Here is a 27,981-nt window from a genome sequence, read left to right on the forward strand (position 1 = left end):
ATAACTTTGCATATATATGCAAAGTTATAGTATAGTTTAATTATAGGGTCAGGATATTAAAGATTGGGTCTTTTATAACGCCTTCGCATTTGCTTTAAACTGCAAATGTTGAAGTTCTTTTAGAAATAATCTTCTATTTAAGTTAGTTTCAATTGACGTCATCTAAGTCTTAATTTATGTAATAACTACGTTTTTATCCTGGTTATCACTGGTTGTGGAGCAAATATCAGCTTTATATCTTTGCAATAAGGTGCATTTTAGCATGACAGAGTATTTATGAAATGAAAAAAATTGTAATTGCAAAACTTGACACACGCTTTGGCCCAGTTTACTATGACATCTAGTTTACTCCAATGTTTACTTATAATATTGAAATAAGGGTCAATTCATATGAAACACGTAGATGGTTACTCTCGTCTAACTTTACATATAAACCACGAGATGAGGTTCAGATTACATTTACAACATACACAGATCATGATCTAAGAAAATATAATTTAAGAAAGACATACTATAACACATCGATACATATATTATAGTAAATATAGCGGGGATTTTGTCTAGTCAAGATTTTTCTTGAATTTGTGTCATATTTCAATACGATAAAGTGCAGTTTAGATTAATATTTGATCTGCAAATCTCATATATGTATAAAATATCAACAGAATACATTAGTCATATTCCAATAGAATAAGGTCACGTTTACAATCCTATAACCACATTTTTAGTCCCATTCACAATAGCACACAGCAGAGATGGTTTTTTAACATGTCACTCCAATTTGAGATCTATTAGCACACATTACGAACCAATTTAGAACAGCAATATTTCAATGTCAGTTCAAAATTAGATATTATCGAATTAGATCTTATAATTCTTACGAGGTGTCAATCGAATAAGAGTTTTATAACACAATAAAGGTCAATACATAGCAAACAAATTATCACTTCCTCGTATTACATAAATTTGCCACTCCAAATTACGGCAAAAATAAACTACTAAAGATGTACTCTATAAAAGCAGCGCGTATTTTATTATTTCAGACGTCGATAGAAATTGAATCATATTTCATTACAATAAAGTCCATATTCCGTTACAATACAGTCCTTATTAACATACGACACTATCCATTAACTTGTCACACCAAACTCAACCCTATCCTCGCACCATAAGGTCAACATTAGCAACGCACAATGATTGAAATGTATCTCTACAAACGTCAGTGGCCAGGATGTCGGAGGGCCCTATCTCTTGGTAGAACACTTCCTTTACAATAAAGTCCACAACACCACACTATCCATAACTTTTTCACACGAAACTGAACCCTATTCCCACATAATATGGTCCATTTTATATTAACAACGCACAATGATCTCTATGCAATCTACGGCGGGCCCTTAGCGGTGCGGTTGCGAGTATATCAGAGGAGGGCGGCGGGCCGGCGGGTCGGGGGCCGTTCTCTTGGTAGAATTATTTCCTTTACGATAAAAAGTCTGTACGCCACACTATCCATAAACTTGCCACACCAAACTTGACCCTATCTTCATTACACAAGGTCCATTTTATATTAACAACGCACAATGATCTCTATGCAATCTACGGCGGGCCCTTAGCGGTGCGGTGGCGAGTATATCAGAGGGGGGCGGCGGGCCGGCGGGCCGGGGGCCGCTCTCTTGGTAGAACATTTGTGCTCGACCGCATGAAGCGCCAAGTACTACGCTGTCGTCGCTCCTGGGGAGGGATAGTGATTATTATTTACACTTTATAGGATTATTGGGATAAAATAGATGTAGAAATAATGTGCTGTGTTTAAAATCAAGAATAAAAAGGGAAGAATTATACACTATATAAAAGTTGGCGTCAATTAAAGAAACTTCGCAATAGAATTGATTGTTTTATTTTATTGCTTCACGAAAACTGCACTAAAAGAAACAGAATTTAGGGTACACACTTTTTAAAGTTTTAAATCTTATATATAAAATTCTCGTGTCACAATGTTAGTCTGCATACTCCTCCGAAACGGGTGGACCGATTCTCATTAAATTTTCTGTGCATATCGGGTAAGTCTGAGAATCGGCCAACATCTATTTTTCATATGTACCACGGGCGAAGCCGGGGCGGACCGCTAGTAACTCTATAATAATTACGTATTATGGCAAAAACATTCTTAATTCGTAAAGCGTTAATTAAAGTTTCAATTTATGCAGTTAATTCCGCATCTTGATGCACAAAAATTTACATAAAATTCGGTAATAAATTATCATTTTTGGGTGGACCGTTCCAAATTTATTTTCATAATATTACATCTCTTAAAAGTAAAAAGTTATTTTTAGAAGTCCTTGCAAAGTTTAGTAAAGTTTGAATCCAATTTGGGTAAAACCGGCTCTGAAGGACAACAAACATTTTAAGGCACTTTCTTTATTACCTTAAAAAGCTTGTACTTTATTTTTAAAACAAAAATGAGAGCGCAATTTATCGATGGGCAATATTTACAAAAATAATCGAATTTCTTACATTCCATTGGATTAGTAAATTAAGACAACAATAATTTAGCAACAATATTTTAGTAGCATGTTCTTAATTATGTGCCTTCTCTTCTTTAATCATAGATTGCGTGTCAATATTTATATTATAAACAACACACACTTACCGCCCTTCCATATTATCAAATTAACATTTTCTGACACAATATACTGCAAAATTTACTTTATCTGGCACAATAAACTGCAATTTTTTTTTCTGGCACAATATACTGCAAATTTTACTTTGTCTGGCACAATATACTGCAAAGTTTACTTTGTCTGGCACAATATACTGCAAATTTTACTTTGTCTGGCACAATAAACTGCACTGGGGCCTCACAAATTATAGTTCTTATAACTCACCTTAGCATAAACTCTGCCAAATCGGGATCTTCTTCCAATTCATTGTGTATAAGTCCCATAGTGGCTATATCCACCGCAGCCCAGGGCCCCCCTCGTTTAACCGTGCCCCAGTCGGGGTCCAATAGCAAGTAACTATAGTCACTACACTCGGGCACTGCCAAGGGGGGCTCCACACATTGCTGTTCTATGGGACCCAACGCGTTTAGGGATGTTTCCCACTGAAATAATGTAAAGATGAAATATTAAACCTAATCTAAATGTAAATAGATAAACAATAGTATACATAGTGCAGTTTATTTTTCACTTTTTACTTCACGCTGCAATGGTGCAATAAAGTATTGTATTATCTGGAATAACTTTGCCAATATAATCTTTTAAAGTACGAAACATTGAATACAATATCACACTTAAATAATATATTCGCTCAAGGCAAAAAATAAAGATAGAATTTCGCCTTTACAAGTGAAATGACAACATAGCAAAAATACTGCAATTCACTAACTGCGTGAAACTCGACCACGCTTCGTCTTCGCTCGCTTCGCTATCGCACTTATATTGTGATATTTTTATCTTAATATGGTGTTTACTTTACTCACCAATGAATTAATAATATCCGCATCATTAGCGGCTTCCAAATCAAGTAATTCCAACAGAGCAACATTGTGCAGACCGCTAACGAAGAGCGCACATCGCACGGCGCGGGAAGCGAACCCGCTGACGTTCGCTTCGCCTTCGCTCGCTTCGCTATCGCTGTCACTGTCGCACTCGCGTTGTGCTGGTTTTGGTCTGTGGATATTCAATTTTTTTTATTCAATACATTGTTATTCCAAAGATACTTCAAATATGTTTTATTAATGTTAAATAATGGACTTGGTGAAAATAAATTTTCAAAATTTCATTATTGTAATACAATTTTAGTATAGCTCATACTTTGTTAATTAAAAAACAACATAAATTTCAAAATATTACTTTAAAAAAATATTTGCACATGACTTACTTATTTGAAAAATTAATTGGTTTTTCCAAGCCGGGCGTCAGAATGTCTCTTAACTCCAACGGCGTCATCACTCGACTGCTGTAGCCGCTAGATTTATCCGAGAACGCTAAATGGCTAAGTTTTTCCATTAACGGCGTCAGCTGAACTCCGGTCAACTTTTTCTTAAAGCTTATCGTATCTGTCTCCGTTTGGGAATCCGTGTTCAAAGACTTCAAAGGCAACGATAAAGACTTCCGCCTCGACTGGTCCGTAATCGACAAAGTTTTAGTCGAGTCCTTGGCAATTTTCTTCGGCGTCCTTTGCGGGGATTTCGCCAACTCCGAGTCGAAGTCTTGGAATTTATCCATCTCGCACAATTTGAGGTTGAAATTAAACATGTTGTCTTCCTTCGATTTGTCCTTCATGTCTGCATAATACTGTTCGAGATACTGATTGAAAAGCGATTCGGATATCGCGATGCCGTCGTTTCTGAATACTGGGAAGGATGGATCGTTTATAGTTATTGTGTTCTGGTTTTTACGTTGCGCCGTCGGTGACGCGTCTATATCCTCTTTGGACGTTTTTAACTTTATTTTTGACCCGTTTTTATTAGTTATTTTTTGTATTGTATCATGCAAATCCGTGACGCTGGATAGTTTCCTCAACGGTTCGGGTTTATTAATAAAATGTTCGGCCACACAGTCGGTATTTAGGATCGTTTTCGTGTCGCGTTTTTCGTCTATTTTACAGTTTTCGATATTTTTCAGAACGTCTGGTTCCACATCAGTTTTCTCTTGACTGTCGAGGTTTTGGCAGATGGATAGCATGTTTCCGTGTAATCTTTTGTATTCTACCATTGGTGTTGAGCAAACACTGGTCTGTCCTGTGAAGACATTTTCGTCTTCTTTCACGTCTTCCTCTAATGATTTTTGATTTTTAAAGCTTAGTGACAGTTTGTTAGGTCGCGGTCTGGGTTTATTGGCAAAGGGGACGACATCTGGCATACTGGGTTTCCGTTTCTCTCCTGGTACTTCTTCTCTATTGGGTGGAGAGATCATTGTGTGATCTTCCTCAGGTACTGCTGTGAATAGTAGCGATTTGTCCCTTTTCATGCCTGTTTGTGGGAATTCTCGAGCTCTGTCTTTATCTGCTTCTTGTGCCTGTAAAGAATCACATATTAGCAAAAAATTAACAATATTTACGTACCAAATTCTAAGGAAACCTGTTGGAAAATTACCTTTTTAAACCCGTTGACCAGTTCCTCTCCATTTTTCGCAAATTCCTGTAACTTATTGGCTTGTTTCTTCAAACTATTATACGTCTTTCTGCCCACGTATACAACTAATACTTGTGACCCTAGGGGCAAAGGTGTATCGGTCTCTAAGCTTTCCGCTGGGGACTTTATTCGATACGGATCTACTACTGTTAGGTATGAGGTCAGACTTGGTGGTAATTGTGTTGCGATTATCCTGGAATAGAACATTAAATATGGTTATAATGTGAGTGAATGTAAAAACTACGTAGTAGAATTGTCATTGACAAAAAGACGTGGGGACACGCTATAAATTATCATAAATTAAGTTCGGAAATTTATATTAAACTAGCTTTCCGCCCGCGGCTTCGCCCGCGTTTTCAGAGAAAAACCCGTTCCCATAGGATTTCCGGGATAAAACCTATCCTATGTCCTTTCTCGGGTATCAAAATATATCTATACCAAATTTCATGCAAATTGGTTCAGTAGTTCAGGCGTGATTGAGTAACAGACAGACAGACAGAGTTACTTTCGCATTTATAATATTAAGTATGGATTAGTTTTTTTTTAGAAATTGTTGTATAATCTTTCTCAATCTTATTAGATAATTAATGTTTCGGTATTCGATATAATTTCTTTCATACATTTAATATATTCATCCCTATCAAACCAATAACACTTGAAGGCTAATTAATAACTACTTGCACAACATAAAATTCCTTGCGTCCAAAACATCGACCATTCCCAAAACTCGTTTTTGATCAAAACCACTAAAGGGGGCCATAAACACGGTCACTTTGGCCACTTTTGGCTCGAGAGAGATTACTGTAAATTCGACGAAATGGAATGTTCAATAAGTTGTACAATACGGTTGTTAATGTTGTTACAAGTATTTTATGAACAATAATGTTTCATGTACATGTGTATGAATTGACGATTATTTAGGAATTATCGTGAAGGACATTTTAATTCTGAGCCATGTTGGGCACTGTTTAGTTTTGATAAAAATTGTGTTCTAATATTATTTTTAACATTAACCAATGCAATATATTAGAGTTACGAATGCTGGGAATTAAAATTCTTTGCTATTTATTATTAAATAATCGAGCAAAATTATGGTTTTATATTATTATGTTCAGATTGCAGTGATTGATAACGACGTCGCCGTCTATTCAAATAAAAAAAAATATTATCAATATAAAATTGCGATTCGATTTCTCTGTATTCAGCAGCTTTGAAAGCGTTATTATAACTCAATGACACTTATCTTCGAGGTCTAGTCTATATCATTCTAACTATAAGAAATTATAATCAATCTATAATAATATTATAAAGCTGAAGAGTTTCTTTGTTTGTTTGAACGCACTTATCTCAAGAACTACTGGTCCGATTTGAAAATTCTTTCGGTGTTGGATAGCCCATTTATCGAGGAAGGCTATAGGCTATATATCATCACGCTAAGACCAACAAGCGGAGCCACGCAGGTGAAACCGCGGAGCGCAGCTAGTAATAAATAATATCGATTATACTATATGGCCACTGCTAAACGGTGAAGGAAAACATCGTGATGAAACCGACATGTCGAAGAATCAAAAGTTCGACGACATGTGACATCTGCCAACTCGCACTTGGCCAGCGTGGTGGATTATGGCCCATACCCTCATTGGAGGCCCGTGTCCCAGTAGTGGGAACGTAAATGGGCTGATGATGTTGAATCAGAAACACTTTAACGAAAAACTTGTAATGTGATCACTTTAAACATTAACATTTAAAAAGCTTTCAAATACAGAATAACAAAATAATAAAATTCGATTAGATATACAAAACAAGTTTCGGAATGTCGCAGCGTAAAACTGGAATATCTAAACAAAATGAGATGATGTTAATTTCATTTTGTTGCGTAATATTATGACTACTAATGATATATATCAGGTCCTTATAATAACCTCCGCCCACACCCCACGCCCCCCATACTTAGAATAACTAATTCACAAATAAATTTAGGATACAAAATTACAAAGATCCCCACGGTGTCTTTAATTTTCAAAACTGCATTTCTTTCATTATCACCGGTAGGTTGAGGGAAAAAAAACTTAACAGATTGAGTAACGCTCCACCATTAAATTTTCCGTCATTAATAGATAAGTACTTAACCCGTGTTACTATAAAAAAATAATGTATGCGTGTACTAGAGTACACACGTAAGAAGTGAAACTTCTTTATGACCTTAAAAATGTATTAAGAGTACGCCACGAGTATTGCGTAACGCAAAAATGTCACGCGTACGGCGTAACGCAACGAAAAAAAGGTTACACTCAATTTTTGTCCAACCCCGATAAAGAAGTTTCACTTCAAAAACTAGATAAAATTTAAACAGAAGCGTTTAAAAAGAATCCAATCCTTAGTCTAATGGACAAGTTTTATAAATATCGACATCAAGTCAATAATCCGAGTACCTATACTAAAAGAGGTCGTGTTATCACCAAAAATAACTTCTCAAACAGGTTCTGTTTCCAAAATATATTCGATATTCGCTTTTTGGTTAATTTAGTTAAAAGTCGCCTCTTTCACCGGATAAAATAAAAGGCTTACGAGGCCAAGTGCATGATTGATGATTAACTATGTAATAACATAACACTCAAATTAATGGGATTCTCTCTACAAATCATCACTCATTAAGTCGATACATCTATACTAATAATATAAAGCTGAAGAGTTTGTTTGTTTGAACGCGCTAATCTCGGGAACCACTGGTCCGATTTGAAAAATTCTTTCGGTGATAGATAGCCCATTTATCGAGGAAGGTTATAGGCTATATATATCATCACGCTACGACCAACAAGAGTGGAGCCACGGGGGTGAAACCGCGCGGAGCAGCTAGTTATAATAGATGATGTAAAAACCGTCTTCTTGTAATATCTGTGTCCGTTATCTCTAACAATTTCCGTGTTCCAAAAATAAGTTTGTACGCAAATTGTATCCCAAAATACATTCAGAACCTGTTACCTGTTTGATGCCAAAATTAATGCTGTCTTTTACTCATTAAGTTTTAATGAAAAATTAATGTACATATTGGTGCTATAACGGTTATAACTATAAGCATGTTATAAGTTACACGGCATAATTAAAACAGTATTTTTATAAATTAGTTTCTCGAAATTAATTACCTAATAAATCTTTATACAGGAAGACTTCCCAAAACAGTGTGTCTTAGGCTTCTGGTACACACGGTTTTTCACCGTGAAAATCTACGGTTAATTCGCCGTGTGTAAGCACGGTCGTCAGTTTTGTATGAATTACTGTGGAAGCTTGTAGAATCTTATATACGGCGAATTAACCGTACATTTTCACGGTGAAAAACCGTGTGTGTACAAGAGACCATAAGACAAATTTTTCAATATATTTGTTACCAAATGGTTGTATTTAGAGATTCTTACCTCACAGATTATGAGTGAACACAAATACATATTTATTATTATATAACTTACTTATTATTATATAAAATAACTCCGCCCAAAACACCACTATTCCTTCGGCAGTGCTCTAATATCTGCATGGATTCCATGAACACTGATGTGGCACTCTGTTGACAAAATAATATAAATTAAATATACTTTATTCAACACTGATCAATAAATACATAAACATTATTGAATTTTAAATGTATAGAGAGCTTTATCTTTTTACTAGCTGTGCCGCGCGGTTTCACCCGCATTGCTCCGCTCCTATTGGTCTCAGGGTGATGATATATCGCCTATAACCTTCCTCGATAAATGGGCTAACTAACACCGAAAGAATTTTTCATATCGGATCAGTAGTTCCTGAGATTAGCGAGTTCAAACAAACAAACTCTTCAGCTTTATAATATTAGTATAGATAAGCGTTCACTACTGAATAAATGTTGATGACTTGAGTAATAGATAACACGCAAAATACACGCGGGCGAAGCGCGAAGAACATTCTCGTAAAAAGGCATTTAATGGATAAATTGTATTTCGAATCCATTACAAAGTCTTTCATTTCTAAAAGCATGAGTTAACAACATTAAAGAATGTAAAATAATTTCTATCACAACCGTTTTCCCCGTACAAAGAGATTCCAGTCATGTTCCTCGACATAACATAATAACATTTATTAAAAAATTGTTCCAGAATATTCTTATTATGTTACGTATTTCAAGTGAGGGTACTTTGCTAAATTTCTATACTGTGTAAGCAAGTATCTTCCATTAACATATATCACTTCATTCTCAAGATCAAGAATATAATATAGAAACGAACTGCACTGTGTGGCTTTTCTAATATTTTTTTATCTACTCAGCAAATATCTATTACCATAACAAATATCAGCGAAATATGGTTAGTCATTTTTATAAACACAAGTAAAACACCCTTAGTTGCAAATACAAACACAATTTAAAACCATTTTTATATCCGGGAATCGAAACCCAGGATTCTTCAACCCTTTTAAAAACCGGGAATTCAACTCACACTTCTAAGTTTTACCACTGTACCAAATAGGCAGTATTTAGTTAGAATTAAACCGTTCTTAACCTAGCCTACACAACTTGTAACCCAGTCTCTTAGAAAAGGTCTCGAGATAATATTTAGACCGAATCAGTCTTTATATAAAGACGTAATTATAACGAGGCGTATAATTTGCAGGCTCTATCCGTCTACTTTAACCGCACTTAGCCTAGTTTCAACGAATTAAGAACACATTTTAGATAACTACGTAAAAATATTTACGTGATAATTTCAGGAGTTTGATTTAGAATCATAGCATAAAAAAAATCTTCCTTCTTATCGCTTACTACTTTTCCTCCCACGTCCAAAACTTGTTAAAAATTCGGTTCAGTATCTGGTGCATAGTTTTAAAGATCTAATGCTAGATAGAGACAGAGGAAAGCGACTTTGGTTCACTATGTAATGATTAAAGATTATATTTCTCTATTCTATTTTTTATTTCAGATTCTTATTTAAAAAAGATGCTACACAAATAATCACACAGTAGGTAATCAGCAAGAATGCAACATTCCCATGTTTAGATACATTTTTCAAAACACCACAGGTTTCAACTAGTCAAAGAAATAGATTTTTCAAAGCAACACCAGCGCATCTAGTCATAGAAATATACGTGTAGTACTTATAATTTCGTGTCTATTGTTCACAACCGCACCGTATCGTGTTACTAGATCGATACAACCCGTCTATGTCTAAGCCTAATGGTATTATATTTGTAGACGGATTGTATATACATATTTATATACTAACTGTGTACTGTTTGTTTACTCGAGTTAAAAATGGCTCTTGTTATTTGGTAAGGTGAAGCTTTCCAATTGAAATTGGTTACTTATTTTTTGAGTTGAATCGTAACGAACAAACAACAGTCTTTGATCTTAATAATACGGGCTTTATTGACCTAGGACTGCAGTGGAGATCTGGATTTTCAAAAACCGATTTACAAAATCACTAGTAGAATGCTACCTTCATCTATGCTTAATGCTTAATCTATACATATATTATATAAAGCTGAAGAGTTTGTTTGTTTGTTTGAACGCGCTAATCTCGGGAACTACTTGGTCCGATTTGAAAAATTCTTCTCGGTGTTAGATAGCCCATTCATCGAGGAAGACTATAGGCTATATATCATCACGCTAAGACCAACAGGAGCGGAGCACTGCGGGTGAAACCGCGGAGCGCGGCTAGTATTCTAATATTTGCGAAAGCTTCAGGTCACATGTTTATTTTTTATTTTATTATCCCTGTTCAGACCGGACTTTATACTAATTCCTTATTCATTATTTATTACACTTATTAAAATCGTGACAAAAAAAGTACTAAGTGACTAAGTGGAACTGTCGGTGTTATCGTTAAAAACAACAAGACAGGAATGCAAAGTAGTAAAAATAATGAATATGAAAATAAACATATAACATAAATACTATGATTATATGTAATTGCTTTCAATATAAGTGCATATCCATACTAATATTATAAATGCGAAAGTAACTCTGTCTGTCTGTCTGTTACTCAATCACGCCTTAACTACTGAACCAATTTGCATGAAATTTGGTATAGAGATATTTTGATACCCGAGAAAGGACATAGGCTACTTTTTACCCCGGGAAATAGGATAGGTTTTATCCCGGAAATCCCACAGGATCGGGAACTATGCGGGTTTTTCTTTGACTGCGCGGGCGAAGCCGCGGGTGGAAAGCTAGTATTATATATATTTGAAAGTTAAGTTTGTAATAAGGGCATCTCCATCTCAGTTATTTCTGCTTCGTCTTCGCATTACGGTGAATTTACATCAAATGAACATAGAGCTAGAACAAGTGCATTATTTCGCGATCTTTTAGTTTTTGCTATTTTCTAGATGGCGGCCGTGTGACAAGGGTGGCGACCCCACAAACTTGGTTTAGCTTCAAACTCAAACTCAAACTCAAACATTCATTTGCTCTTTTAAAATAATGTCAATAAATTTACATAATATGTAACTTATATCTAACTACATAATATGCCAAAGAACTGTCCTGTGGTTTTTACGCGACAACCCTCCATGGGTCTTTATCGTCCATATATTCCTGAATACTGTAGTACGCTCTCTGAACTAGTACATTTTTTATGTAATTTTTAAATTTAGAACTACTAAACTCTTTAATATTGTGAGGAATTCTATTGTATAAGCGTATACCTTCACACTGACCCCCTCTACATATTAAAAAAAAAATAAAATTGCGTCCTCTAAAAAACGCTAGGTTAGGCCTAAAAATGTAACATTTCAATGGACTAAAAAGAATTTGTCATAGTGGGGTTAGACTAAGCATTCGCTCGTTTGATTTATTAAATTAAGGGCCGATTTTTTAATCCTTGGTTAAAATTTATCCGTCCAATAAAGTATTACACGAACATTTTAAAATGTCACCTGTAAACTGCCAAATACGGACAATTAGAATACATTTTTTAAATGGTAGTTTAATACGTTATTCGATGAATAAGTTTTAACCAACGATTGAAAAATCAGCCCTTAGACAATATTGGACTGAACAAAACTATTGTAAAGTCTATAATTTCTATATTAATTTCCAAATTCCCTATAAGTAATTGTTTTTGCATAACATAAGTAAACCATTAAATACCGCTAACATGCAACGAGACCAAAAAAACATCTTAATATCAATAACACAGAAAAACAACCATTTCGGCTCCCATTACGAAATTTTTACATTTTTTTGCAATACATTTCGATAAAATTCAACTTTTTCAATGACGTCAACGGACACATTCCGAGTATTTTGTAAATGCTTGAGACACTCACATTCTTCGGTCTTCCATATTTAATCAATATTATTGCAAGTTATTTTTTGGAAAAAAAATGCTACAGAATACATTTACATTTATTTATTTCCTAAATAAACATTTATTTAAACACGGATATAAAACATAAACGGTATTTTCTTACATTTTTTAATTCATTTTATGTAGTTTTGTTCGTTTTTTCACATAAAATATTTTTGAGCAATATGTTTTTGTTATTTGATATATTTGAGACAATATATATATTTACAGTAATAAATATGTAATGATTTTTATTGCTAAAGTATTTGCCAAAATGTAAAAAGTATTACAATGTATTAAATGTATACGTAGTATATTATTATTAGTCTGTGGTATAAGCCATGGTGTAGTAGCACAGACTAATCTATAATACATATAAAAATGAATCCCAAAATGTGTTGGTAAGCGCATAACTTGAGAACGTCTGAACCGATTTCGTTAATTCTTTCTTTATTATATTCCTTGAAGTACGAGGATGGTTCTTATGTAGAGAAAACGTAAACATGTACCACGGGCGAAGCCGGGGCGGACCGCTAGTAATAATATAAGTACTACGTATACAAGTAGTAGTAAGTTTAGCGTAAGCTTTTTAACATAAAGGTCTTGAGTTCGATGTCCGGAGAAGACATGAAAGATTATCATACTTAACTGTAAATGTAAAAATAAAATATATCTGCCATTCTTATACTTTTCCAAACTTAATTTAAATAAGACTTGGGTCATTAATCTTGATAATAAAGTAATGAATGAATATGTATTAGCGTTTCGACTGGTTGAGATTTGGGATTACAGTAATTTTAAAACCAAAACCAAAGCACCTGATAAACTGAGACATTCATGTTATTTTTACATTATTGACGTGACTACGCGAACGTCGTATAATTCGATTGAGCCGGCTGCACGCACGAAAAAACATGACTCATGCGGCGTTACCTCGCTCTGAGGCGTTCCATGTAAGGCTTGAAGTGGAAGCGAGAGCGCGGAACGAGCGACAACGAGCGACAAAGAAGCACAATCGGACGTTGTCACGTTCAACTATCGTCAGCAAACCGACTTTACAGACAACCAATTTTTTTTAAAGCATGGAATACTTTTAAAATGTACTTATGTATCGAAAATTCTATAACGTACAAAATCAAGAAATACCTAAATAATCTAACAAACAAAATTAAATTACCTAACCTAAAAAGCTAAATGTGAGCTTTTTCAAAATTTCACAAATCTAGAGAATTTGAAATATTATGCACTTATTTGTACATGTGTGTGTATATCTATAAATTATATATCTGTTTGTATACTTTAATCCAGTAACATATAATATTTGTACACGCTATTTATCTGTAAACGCACGATAAGAAACAACTCGACTTGTCCTGAAATGGCCGCTCCTAAATAAACAACTTGGGAGTGCTTATGGAAAATTTTCTTTCCACTGAGTTTACGTTATGAAGAATATTTTTTGCAAGATTTTGCTTCATAATAAATTATTTATTATAGTTTAATTTATGCAACGACAGGATAAACATTGTAGCGTTATTTTATGGAATAAAATATAATAAATGTTCATTCATAGAACATTTTGTATTGAAGACAAAGGTTTTGAATAATATAAAATATTATACTTTGAAATTATGTATTTCAGTGAAGTTTGTACATATTTTACTCATCCTGAAGAATACTGAAGAATTTGTTTGTTTGAAGGCACTAATCTCAGAAACTAGTGGTCTGATTTGAAAAATTCTTTCGGTGTTAGGATAGCCCATTTATCGAGGAGGGCTATAAGTTATATATCATCACACTAAGACCAACAGGAACGGAGAACTGCGGGTAAAACCGCGGGGCAGACCTAGTGTATATTTATATTTGTTCGTATCGTCGAAATTCTGGAACAAATGGTATTTAATTTCGTTTTCTTTTCGTATGAAATTAATTTTCCTTAAAGACGTCGTTGTAGTATCGATCAAAAACGGTACAGTCATAAAATGTCTTCCTTTTAATTGCTCGTAATTAGTTACTATGGAAACAATTCGCAAGAAAGTAAGCTATTGGGAAAATAATCGTCCGCCATTCGTTACGATACGGACGACTGTAATGAAAACAATTTATTACAGCTACTTCCTTTGTTCTAAGGAAGTCCCTGAAATATTCAAGACTATAGAGTCATATTTTTTGTGATCTATCTTAATATATCACGTGTCATAATGTTTGTCCTCAATGGACTCCTAAACCACTTAACCGATTATAATAAAATTCGCACACCATGTGCAGTTCGATCCAACTTGAGAGATAGGATAGTTTAAACATGTAGGTACCACGGGCGAAGCCGGGGCGGACCGCAAGTTTTCTATAAAAACATGTTTAAACTTCAATTTTTCTTTGTCTATTGTCATGTTTTTTTACTGAGGCTAAACAATTTTTCATCTCGGGTCAAATCTGGGCAAGCAACTAGTTAACAATTTACAATGTAAGCCTACTACGAACCATGCTACAAATATGTAATGCCTTTTTAGGTGCCTAACTAGCCAATAACCTCCCAAATTCCATCAAAATACCATCAGCTATTTACGTAAAAACCTAACATCCAACCGAACCAATATCCACAAATATTCCCGCCCTAACAAGCACAAAACATTAAAACCTTACCTTGGGAAGACTCAACATTGGCACCCGTTGAAAGATATGACATCCATACTGCAGTACAGGGAGGTACGTCTCAAAGATTTGATACAGCTTCTCAGCAAGCCTTTTCTGATCTTCCATAGAATCAGCTAATGATTCTAGGTCCCCGTGGTACACTTTGATAATGGATGTTAGAAGGTTGGCTCGATTCTTGAGCACCCAGTCTGGTATGTTCCTGTCACTGCCTATCGCCTGTTGACAATTTGGAAGTTGGAATAAGAAAAGTAATACAAGAATAATTTCTAAATTAAATCTAGAATACTGTGATGGCGTTTCTGCGTATTTATATGGAATACTTATTCATTTATTAGAGCTTCTTTTTATTGACCTATACTCAAACTTAACAAGCATAATTTCCAAAAACTTATTTGGTACCTCATAAATCAGTTCTTTTTTGTTTTTGGTACCTTAAAACTCCAACAACGAACAAGGAACAACCTTAAAACGTGTTTAAAACCATAATTTTTTCATAGCAATACGAAAATAGAGGTTAAAAAAATCAGAGACCCTGCTATATGTCAATCGTAATTTGTAAATTTGTAAGCAATCTCCAAACCCATCAAAAAATGAACCCCAGCATATAAAATTCCTGATTGGAGTGGCATCGTTAAAACTGCGGGTCCTTGCTTTGACGTTCAACGTAACAATAAATGTACTAACGCACGCGGCTCGTAAAATTCCCGCGTTTTAAAATTTTCATAACTAGAATTTTTTATACCTTTATGATTGACGTGTACAAGTTGTACAATGTAAACGTCGACTTGACGATAGGACAGTTATTAGTTTCGACTTCATCATCAACATTATCAACAAAAAAATGCTGGACATGGCCTCTCAAACTTGAACCAGAATCTAATACGCATCTACTAAAAAACATATAAAATCATATTAAAGAAAAAAGTAAGATTTAACTCTTTACCACGTGAACCGTAAACCGATACCCAATCTGAAATTATTCGCAAAACATAAACACCATTACACAATGCAGCCTTACAAGTAATTAAGGCTGGCGAGGTATTAAACCATAAAACCATTGAAGCCCTGCAGCCGAGCTGGTCACGTGATCCACGAGGTGTCTAACAGGTCGTAGTGTGACTAGATTTTCTATGTGGGATAGGGATGGATCATCACTACAAATTATAAAACAAAGTCGCTTTCTCTGTCCCTATGTCCCTATGTATGCTTAAATCTTTAAAACTACGCAACGGATTTTGATGCGGTTTTTTTTAATAGAACGAGTGATTCAAGAGGAAGGTTTGAGTATATAATTTATTAGGTTTTAGACAAAGCGGGCGAAGCCGCGGGCAGTAAGCTAGTAGACTATAAACAATATACAATCGCTGATTAAAAGATCGTCAAAATTTCTGAGCACCGTTGATAAATATAATTTAAATTAACACCTTATTTCGGTGCGGCAACGTCTAAAGTCTATTGTATACGTTCATTAGAAAACTCTGCCTAATATATGAGTGGGTAGAGTTTTGTTTCGGACAGTTTTTAGCATGAGTCTACATAGTTGTTTATTGTTTTTGCGTAAATGATATGCATAGAGTTTTATCATTGATCAATACATTGAACACTTACAACACTCACGAGTGTTGTGGACACATGGTCACGTGAGCGAGGTGTCTAACGGGTCATAGCCTCATAGCGTGACAGGTATGAAACTGATACTATAAAGATCGAACTATTAGATCATATAGAGCAAGATCTCGCCCGACGTCGGATATTTCCTGACGGACGATTTGTGGATTATTGTACCTATAGTGATAGTATATATGTTACGGCTAAAGGTAGGTGAGAACATAAACTTAAGATTAGCCGGCTAAACTTAGGTTTATTTTCGACGAGGTGTTAATGTTAGTTTGTTCTATCTTTAGCCGGCTAAACTTAAGTGTAACCGCAGGCCCGTGGCTAAAAATGTCGGGGTGGGTAGATTTGGTTACTATAATACATGTAAGGAACAGGGCGAGTGTTTTCTGGCACTTCGCCGGCTGCTGCCGCAGCACGCTCGCTGCGCTCGCTCGGCTCGTGCGGGTCTTAAGAGTTCTAACCTAACCTAACCTAGCCACCAGCTTTCTGCCCTGAGTCGGGGTGGGTAGATTTGGTTACTATAATACATGTAAGGAACAGGGCGAGTGTTTTCTGGCACTGTGCGGGCCCCTCAAGCCCTCCACCGGCCCGGCGCTAACCAAATCTACCCACCCCGACATTTTTAGCCACGGGCCTGCGGTTACACTTAAGTTTAGCCGGCTAAAGATAGAACAAACTAACATTAACACCTCGTCGAAAATAAACCTAAGTTTAGCCGGCTAATCTTAAGTTTATGTTCTCACCTACCTTTAGCCGTGACATATACATATATAAAAACTTAACGATCTACTTCAGGGCCCCAAATCGCAATAGGTACTCTGATTTTCAGAACATACACTAGGTACGCATTGTAAATCTGTAAAATTTTTATTTCAAGATACACAATGATGACTAAAAATTGTCTCATTACAGTTTGTAAAACTTGTAAACATGCTTGTTAACTTATTAAATTCAATATCATTGCATTTCTTCCTTCCGGCGTTGCTACGTTTTTGCGCTCTAACCTTGTCTTACAATGTCACGAGAATTACATACTCTACATTTTCGCTATATCAAGCTATACTTATTAGCTCATTAGTTATCACTATTCAATAACTTCATTTTATAAAAGTAATAAACAACTTTATATGTATTCCAAAAGATAATTTCTCTTCTTATCTACTAAAACTTTGTTACCCAGAAAAGTTTTGAAATAACTCCTTCAGTTACTTCCGAAAAGTTGTTTCGTGATGGTTTTAATATCGCTAAGTTTTCTGATTACTATTATTTTGTTTTGCTAGTAACGAACAATGTTTAAGTACAACAGTATTTAACTAAGTTTAAGTATTTAAATTTATTTGATTTTTATTAATTTATTTTAAGCAAACTTTAGTTTATATAACAGAGATAGTTAAAAGCTAAACTCCTCAGTGTATGTTTAATTAATTTAATATGTAATGTATTTAAATAAAATTATAAGAATTAAAATTTTAGGACGCGTCTGCTTATTACAAAAGTTGTTTTAATATTCGATCTATAACACCAATAAGATTAATATGATTAACAAATAACTAAAAGCATCACGAGTTACGACCTCTAGACAAAAACTGAATAAATTTAAACGACACAACTATACCAATAACAAAAATTCAAGCCATATTATTCTCTATATACGACGATATAATGTTCACTTTTGCGTACTTTTTTGCGGTAGAACTCTTGAATAAATTAATAAATTAACACCGTAATTAAAAACGACTTGAATCACCTATTCAAAGCACAAACACTTTCTCAACCATAATTTCAAGTTGTTGTCCCTATAAATTAACGAACATGCAAATTATTCCTACTGTTTATAAAGGGGAATAGAGGAGGGGTTATAAGTTTGTTGTTTGTCTGCGGCATCTGTGGTTTAGGATTGAAGTTGTTGAATCGATTTGATTTGAGAACGTCGAACTTACAAAAATATATGTACTGTGGAATTAGAAGAAAAAATAATGGGATCTCTCTCTTCAATTAGATGAAGTCAGATAATGGGATCTCTATTATATCACATAAAGGGATATATGTATTATAAGTCTTGATTAACACAATCTTTAAACTCGGCTCTAGCTTGTGCTGTTTTATACAGTTTACTACAGAAAGGCATTGCCGTTTCAAATTTAAATTTAAAACTCCAATAGACCATCGTAACACTAAAGTTTCCTGATAGCATCTCCACGGCGAATATCTCAGCAAATTTTATTGGCTCCCAGTTTTATGCACACTTTGCATTCGTTACCTGTACTCTGAGGAATTGTTTAATTTGAAGCAATTTGCTTGTTTAGAGGCCGTTAAAGTTTTGTGGGCACTGGTCACTGAGATTAAAGTGTGGTGAGGTTGGTTACAGTTTTACATTTTGTATGTCTGTACGTATTGTAGCGTTCCAATTTTGACCAATGATATATGTAACTTTTTTCACGAAAGAATAAGTTGAAGGGAGCGAAAGAGAGAAGGGAAAAAATTAAGAGGAAACTGCAATCGCGAATCATACGCAAGCAGAATCACAGGCAGTGTTGCCTAGTGTGTTGCTAGCTGTTCACATATGACATAGTTTAACAGGTTTAAAAAAAAGATCCGCGAATTCAACCGGAAGGTAAACTTTCACATAGCACGAGATTAAGGTAAAAGTCAATGCAAAAAATAAGTTACTATATAAAAACGCAAAATCGGGCAAAATCAAGTATTTTATAGCTCATGTGACATTCTGATGTAAAGTAAAGTTTCATCCAAATCAGTCCAGTAGTTTTTCGTGAAAGAATAACAAACCATCCTCACAAATTTTCGCATTTTAGGATATGCATGTCAATTGGAGTACTGCATACAAAAATAAGTCCACTTCTAGAATATTCCCTGATTATTTTTATCAGTCATATAAAACTCGACTTAACATTGGAACGAGAAGCTGAGGGTACTCCAATATTCATAAGAAGATAAGTGGTTTGTTCTAGCCGGGCATTAATTAGTTATATATTAGCGCTCCGAGATTCGAGAGACTGCTCTATATAGAGTTATTTGAATGGGCTCTTGAATGTATAAAATCGAAGGTTCCATGGATTTGAGCTTCCGACGTATACTCACATCTAAGCTATATAACTTGTATGGGAGTTTACTTGGGGTTTATACCCACGTGAAGTTAACACGTGAGTTTCTGAATGTGTATCTCTGTCTATCTGTAGAAAATGTATTGATAGAGTTGAGTGCGTTTTTATAACCGAAAGTCGACTCTAGGCTGTTTTATAGAGTCGTTAGTAGGTAAATAACGCTCTGATTATATTTCGTTAACTTAATATTTTGAAACAGTATAAAAAAAAATCAGATGTTTTGCGCGAAGTGACAGTAGTACCCACCTCAACGCTTCGCTTATGAGGCGTGCAAAATGAAATCAATTTCATGATTACAAGCGTATTTTTGTTGATTTGTCTACCAATCACGCAACGATGTGATTTTGTACGCATTCAAAACCGCAGGTTAAATCAAGTATTTCGTTTTATAAGTAAACAAAATATGTATGTACAAACATATTTACGAAATTCTTGTATTCGAATGCATTTTAAGATTTCACAGATATGTAAATCGAGATTTTATCAAAACGAGGTATTTAGATTCGTTTTATCACTTGCGAAACCTGTTAGTGAACCTAGAATCTAGATAGTCCTGTGCCATGTATGTTAATTAATATAATAGGTTCTTAATTCCTGATTCTTCCTAGTAATTGCACATAATCATACCTCAAACTTGTATTTTTATGCAAAGATATTGTGGAAAAACAATTGTACGAGCTTGAGAACCAAGTACTTTTTTATTACCTTCCTTCTTTATAGTAGCCTTCCATGTTCCCCAACCAATACGACATGGGAACCTTCAAGCAAAGAGCCTACACCTTCCTGAAAAACCAACTTCCACCTTAAAGCCGGCAATACGATCGCAGTGTTCCTAACGCTGTGATCGTCATGGGCGGCGTCTATCACCTACCACCAAGTGAGTCGCCTGCCCTATTGCTAGGGTTACTATATAAAAAAAAAGCCTTCTAACTTCTAGGTACGATAGATAACTTGCGAACCTAAACCTATGGAGCTCAAATATAAATAACTTGGTTTGATACATTATCACAGAAAACTAAGGTATAGTATAGGTGAAGGTATCCGTGAAGAATTTAGTTTTCTATGATATTGTACATTTCATTATATTCATTGCTTAGCTAAAACAACACGAATCCATATGCACGCGAACTCATAAAATACGAAACATCTAATTAAGATATTAATATAATATTTCACGTTGGGAAATCAAAAGCTGCCTAAACTACATCATTTATAAATTATAATTATTAGTTGATAAACAAAATCACAAAAAATCTATTGTTCTTCATAATTACAACTCATTAATAAGTCCAAAAAAATTGCATGTGGAACAATCAAGCGTAAAAATTATACCAAATTATTGCGAAAATGAAGTAGGTACTAAGTAGTTACGGTTCATTGGGCGAGCCTTCTCGAAGGTTCTTTGATTGATATTGAGAATTTGTTTGTGACGAGATACAAAATGGAAATTAATAATATTTTTATTTATTTTCTGGTATATTGTACCTGGTAAAATATGAGAAATATATTAGTTTATTTACCGTAGTATGTGGAAGAATTCGTTGAATGTGCCTACCGTTATTATTTTTATTTATTTTTTGACATTTAGATGTTTTTAAATTATTTATGGCATTACATATCATGAATAAAATCTTGTATTTTTTATAATAATAAACACTGACGCACGTCTCTGGATTTCCCTGATATTTTGCAACTCAAATCATAAATCTTAGAAGTAATAATCATATATAAGAGGTTACATTTCCTGAAAAAAAAAAACTTAAACGAATACCATCCAAAAAGAAGGCTTACGTGGGGACACAGATCCAACAGTCTTATGGCCGTTCCCAATATCGTATCTATCTTCTGTTTGACCCTACTAAAGATAGAAAATGCTATATATCTTTTGTTTTGGCGTCCCAATTAGCTTACTAGCGAAAAGCTAACCTATCTCTGATCGCTATCTATCGTCTGGAGGACTAACTGCTTACTAGAGGTATATTTTTCTCTTTGAATTTGTCTATTTGAGCGTCCCAATAACATTTTGACAGCTGTCAGCCAGTAATGGCCGTTCCCAATATCGTATAGAACCTTACTAACTATCAGAGATAGCTGTCTATCTATAACCGTAGTTTGAATATTGGGAACGGCCATTAATGTGTTAATATTATATTAATGCTAGCATCAGTCCGTGACACGAGTAACGTAGGTCATATAAAAAATACTAAAATCTATCTCTACAAAATTTCACTGAGATGCAATTAGCCGTTTTCACGTAGAAGAAGTACCTATTATGTCGTATTATAATAAATCATTTATAATGAAGATAAGACTAGAAACAACGCGTTATACTCGATTACAATTTACAAGGCACTTCATTGATTCCGATACAAATGACTAATTTATTACCGTCTTTACATACCGGCTATCCTTGTCGAGTTATGCAATGTCGCTTTCATAAGATGTTTTATTGGAAACCTTAATTAATGCCGTATTATATAGCTTTTACGGTAGTAAAGGCATCATGGAATTAATATTGTTTTAAGATAATTATTATAGTAGTATAATGGGTTAATGATTAACACAATATTTTGTTGTCAATGTATTTTTTAACTTTTGTAATGTTTCGCAATCATTTGTGAAGAATACGTAAGAATGTTTCTTTAAAGTATTATAATATTGTGATATAAAGCAAATAATTAACACTATAAAATCCGTTAAACACTATAAAATGTTTTAAACAACAGGACTTTGTGACAGTTTTTTCTTGTGGTATCTATAAATCAGGGACTCCCAACATTAACTGAGTAAGTATTGTTAGTTCATTGGGTTATTCTACATTAGTTTACATACAAGGCACATCATACAATTTTTGAATGATTAAAAACATCCATCTTCCACACAAAAGTTCAAAGAATACACAATAGCAAGACATTTTTTTTTTCATACCTAGTATAAAACAAAGTCGCTTTGTGTGCGTAATGTATTTAAACCTTTAAAACTACGCAAGTGATTTTGATGGTTATTTTTAATAGCTAATAGCACAGACTAATAATAATATACTGCTAATAGTGATTCAAGAGGAGGGTTTAAGTATATAATTTATTTGGTTTTAGACAAAGCGGGCGAAGCCGCAGGCGGAAAGCTAGTTAATAAAAGCAACTCACCAGAACATATCTGCCATATTCCCTGATGATGAACTTGCCGCTTTGCAGCGTGATAGCCGTTGGCTGGGAGAACAGCGACTTGACGCAGTGGGCCGCTCCCACCACCTTTAGAGGAAGTTTATTTGTAAATTGGGCTTTATAAAAACCTTTCATAATACACCCATGAAAAATAGAGTGTAATAAGTTTATGTGCATTTACAACATCGGTAACATGAAATGATTTTAAAGTGAAACTTTTATTACATCGTCTCAAACTTTTTGGTCTGTGTAGCGCATGTCGCGTGTCGGTCGGCTGCCGAGTAGGTATACCTACTCGGCAGCCGACCGACACGCGACATGCGCTACACAAAGCAGTGTTCGGAACCGTTCGAACAGTTTCACTTTTACCGTGGTTTCATAAAACCACACAACATTTTTTTCTAGTTAGGTAGAGTTCAATGTACTCTACCTAACTGTAACTAGACAATTAGACCTATCAAGTGCCTACATGGTTCTTGGTAGGTACCTATGTTAAAATGTATCAAAATCGTTTCAGTTCCTATACGACGATTAATTAAATGATTTACAGCAGGCGATATACAATTAATCTCAGTATAACAGTAGGTATAACAACAGTATCAACATTTTATAGATTTTGGAGTTCAAGAACGACGTAAGTATAATTTTATATCAATCATTCAGATTTTATAAGTACACATACTAATTAAACAACTAGGTATAAGATACAAGAAAATAACCTCGTGTGTACTGTTAAGTTCATAACACTTATATTTTATAGCAGTTCAAAAACCTCATAGATCGCTATCTAATCCCAAGATGGCAATACCGGTACATCAACAATGTTGTTATATTGAAAAATTAATTAATTACATTACACTTACTTCGCTAATAAACCTGTTGGGGAACATTTTTATTCAATTGTCTATACGTGAAGACTATAAAAGGAGACGTGTCCATTTCTTACGTATAAATGACTGTATTAGTTCTATTGGTTCACTTTATAGTATTGTTTATTTAATTGGAACAATAAATTATTATTATGGAAGGACACTAGGAAGGGGTACGATTGTCAACTTGTAAATGAGTCTACTTTAATATCAAACTTTACTTGTGTTCAAGTTAATGGACAATAATAATAGTTTTAACAAAACTAAAAAAACACGCTTTTAGTTCGGTTTTCTATAAAACGCGTGTTTTTTTTTTAACTATTATTTATTTTATCAAATTAGTGTATTGTCATCGGTCCTAAATAAATCTACAAAGTTTGAACGAAATCTGGCCGTTTAAAGTGGGTCAAAATCGCGCCCAAAGAAGTCGGTTACAAACATACAGGTGAAGCTAATATAAAGCGTGTAATAAAAAAAATGAAGAATAAGGCACTACAAATTCTGTACTTTTTTTTAAATAGATTTCAATGTTATCTAACGACTTTTTCCAAGCTCCAATTGAATTATTTTAATTGTATCTTAAATGCATACGGGGCGTATAGTTGTAAAAATCTGATTTAAACAAAAATTCTAGCTTATAGCAGGCCATATTATACGAAAGAAGCGATGGGCGGGAAATGAAATGGCAAATCATTATTTATGATTTGGATAACGATAACGGTGACAGTTAAAAGCAATCCAATGCCATACAATCTCAGCAGACAATCGTTATAAATATGATGTTTTCAGGATTTATTGCTATTTTATCGGAATATCATATCTAACGTTATATACATTGAATTAACATAATATAAGGCACTTTTTTAAATTATGAATTTAACCATTCCATCCCAGTATCAACTAAAGAGGCAATGCACTTAACAGTAGTCTATCTACACCCATAAACATTCTCGACGTTATTCCAACACTCCTCACTTGTCCAGCGAGCGTCTCTGGGTGTCGGACACCCACCCGGGGTGGAAGTACATCAACGCATCTGCCGGGTCGTCCTTCTCGAACCCGCAGCGCAGCGTGTCGTACACGAACACTTATTATCATTTGTGTGTCGCGGGTATTAGCTACTGACCTGTCCAGCGAGCGCGTGTCTCTGGGTGTCGGACACCCACCCAGGGTGGAAGTAGAGCACCGCGTCGGCCGGGTCGTCCTCCTCCGACACGCAGCACAGCGTGTCGTACACGAACACTATCATCATTTCCCTGAGAAAATAGATATATTTTAGACTAACTGTACCCCACTGATGGGTTTACTATTTTTAGAGAAATCTAATAAAATACATAAAAATCATTGCAATCCAATCTTTCTTATTAAATGATATTAACTACTAATACGACTTTCATTTAATAACAAAATCGAAGAAACATTTACCTATGTATCCCAAAAAACCATGAGCAATAAGTTTTCCAAAATAATATTTTTTAATGAAATTCACAAGTTCTAAAACAAAAATTACTGTAAGTTGTATAAGTGGTTACTATAAAAAGGTGCAGTTTTATTTGTTCCAATGAATGGAATGGCTTAACAATGTATGATATGCCACGGATACCTTTTTTTATGCAATTACCAACTACAGGTATAAGCTTAATTGAAATATTTACACACTTGGGCGAACACCCTTACATGATAAATGGTGTTAAATTGGATAATTGTTCATCCTTATAGGCTTTTAATTTATTTTATGGTCATATTGTAATATAGTAAAGTGTAATAGTGCATTTAAAAATGCAAATTTTTATTTCTTTAAAAACCACTACATACTATAGAACAAGGATGCTGTTTGTCTGTCCCTATGTATGCTTAAATCTTTAAAACTATGCAACAAATTTTGAAGCTTTTTTTAAAAGATAAAGTTGTTCTCAAAGAAGGTTTTAATATATAATTTGTTAAGTTTAAGACAATCCGAGCGAAGCCGCGGGCTGTAAGCTAGTAATAAATAAAACAATAAATACACATCGCATAGTAAAATGTTGCTAATGAACAGAAATAAATAGACTATTTCAATTATCTCCGGTTTATTAATTTTAATTAGCAATAGAACACTTATTATTTGAAATAACAATTTTATTTTTAGACACATACAATTAAAATACCACGGCTAATGATTATAAAATTTTATTTCATTGGAGTGTATTCAGGTGTTATAATATAATAACTCTTTTATTATAGTGATTTATATTCTATAGACATGCATTTGGCATTAATTAACTATTTTCCTTATAACTATGAAATAAATCATACAATAGCATTTTAATATTGCATATTATCATTATACGTATGTCCCTATGTATGCTTAAATCTTTAAAACTGCTCAACAGATTAAGATGCAGTTTTTTATAGATAGAGTGATTCAAGAGGAAAGTTTAAGTATATAAATTATTATGTTTTAGACACAGCGGGCGAAACCGCGGGCGGAAAGCTAGTTCTTGAATAAATAAGACAAGGTTATTATTTTTATAATCAGTTGCAACATAGAAACAGAATATGTAGATTAATAATTAGTGTAAACACTTCATTTTTATAATGCGGCTTAGATTTGAGATTAGCTAGATAGCTAATCTCAAATCTAAGCCGCAGCTAATCTCAAATCAATATTTAGGATTAAAATTTTGTTTTTATCAGATGTAATACAATAATACAGTAGTCATTTTTTCACTAATGCGTAAAAGTATATTAAGAATTCAGTCTATAAAATCTATACAATTTTTTTTGCATAGCTTTTACTCATTTTTTGCAGGAAAATATGTACAAACTAATGCTTAGAATACTCAAAGATTGTTTAAAACACAATTTGTGTTGAAAATCTCCTAATTTTAAGAGTCGGTTAAAGATAAGATCATAAAATATGTTGACATGTTCACGGTCAAGTGTGATCTATAAAAGGATGAGGTTCAAGGACTTCTCTTTTGATTGTCATTCATTATTTTAGTTTGCATATAATTAACATAAATAATTGTACTAAATGTAATTATTACACACATACCTATTTATTTAATAGTGGAATTTTTATTTTCCATGTACAAACTGTGTTAGAATCTTTGATTTGCTTGCAAATATTTTTACACAGATACTTACACATTTATATATAAAATGTATAAAAGTGTGGTAATAGAGATTAATTAGGTATCTATCTCTATCTCTTGTTATTTCATTAATTTTTTTTTAATAAAATGAAAACATTTGGTCCCACACAAAAACGTTTGTACACACACATTTTATATTTAAGCTGAAATAAGGTGTACCATCAAAATATATCCATGATAAAATAATAAATCAGTTTGCGCCATAAAACAAAAATATTACAATATTTTCATAAAATTCAGAATAGGTACATATTATTTTACAACTAAAAACGTAAGTATCATCCTAAATATATCTAGGAGATAATAGCTTTCTCAAAATTCATGCTTTCCACTACACTTTTCACGGCTAGTCGAGCGATAAATGCAATGATCAATTTTCATTAGGACAAATTGAATTTCACTTACTTAGCCATTGTGGAGTGTTGATTTATCACTTACGATTATTTAATCAAACTCACAACATATCATTAATTTTATAAAATTGAACTATGTAAATAAATCGATCAATGCGCGTAATATTTTCGTTTCACAAAATCCAATGTACGAATACGAACAATCGCACACACGATCGCGCTACAGACTATAAAATGAATTTTACTGACGTCCGAGATTTGACATTGTACTGACGTCAACATTGACGTTGTCGAGTCTTGGAGACAGATTCAATAATTTTACAGACTTAAAATTGTAAAATCAATGGAATAATAATTGAATGAATTATTGAATTATTGATACTTTAATGTTATGCTTACACATCTAATCATTGGATTATCTGATTGTTTATATAAAAACGAAATAACTACCATTCCGTTTTTGTATTTAGCGCCACCTGTCTATTCGTCAAAAATGTAACTACTGAGAATGAGTGCATTCATTTTAAATTTCTGCATCAATCACTAGATGGCGCTTATTAAATGCTAAAATGATTAATAGTTTATTTAATACTAGCCTTCCACCCGCGGCA

At 33.9% G+C, this 27,981-nt stretch overlaps 1 protein-coding gene and 1 long non-coding RNA gene across 2 annotated transcripts in view; both read right to left on the bottom strand.

The window, feature by feature from the left end:
* The window catches only part of LOC149483637 (uncharacterized), a 202,574-nt gene that overhangs the window by 3,056 nt on the left and 171,537 nt on the right, over positions 1-27,981 (bottom strand). The window lies entirely within an intron of this gene.
* Positions 1,522-27,589, bottom strand: HPS4 (Hermansky-Pudlak syndrome 4 protein). The gene is made up of 10 exons (XM_089702799.1): positions 27,423-27,589; positions 25,007-25,136; positions 22,994-23,098; positions 15,097-15,324; positions 8,602-8,696; positions 5,099-5,330; positions 3,883-5,021; positions 3,482-3,671; positions 2,886-3,103; positions 1,522-1,731 (listed from the first exon to the last, which is right to left on the bottom strand). Exons 1-10 carry the CDS (start codon positions 27,428-27,430, stop codon positions 1,563-1,565), a joined length of 2,514 nt encoding a protein of 837 aa, XP_089558925.1. The 5' UTR covers positions 27,431-27,589; the 3' UTR covers positions 1,522-1,562.

The sequence above is a fragment of the Colias philodice genome, chromosome 13, assembly GCF_061535455.1.
Source record: "Colias philodice isolate Cphi_HAF_F1 chromosome 13, ilColPhil1 Martin Lab GWU primary, whole genome shotgun sequence".
Lineage (NCBI taxonomy): Eukaryota > Metazoa > Arthropoda > Insecta > Lepidoptera > Pieridae > Colias > Colias philodice.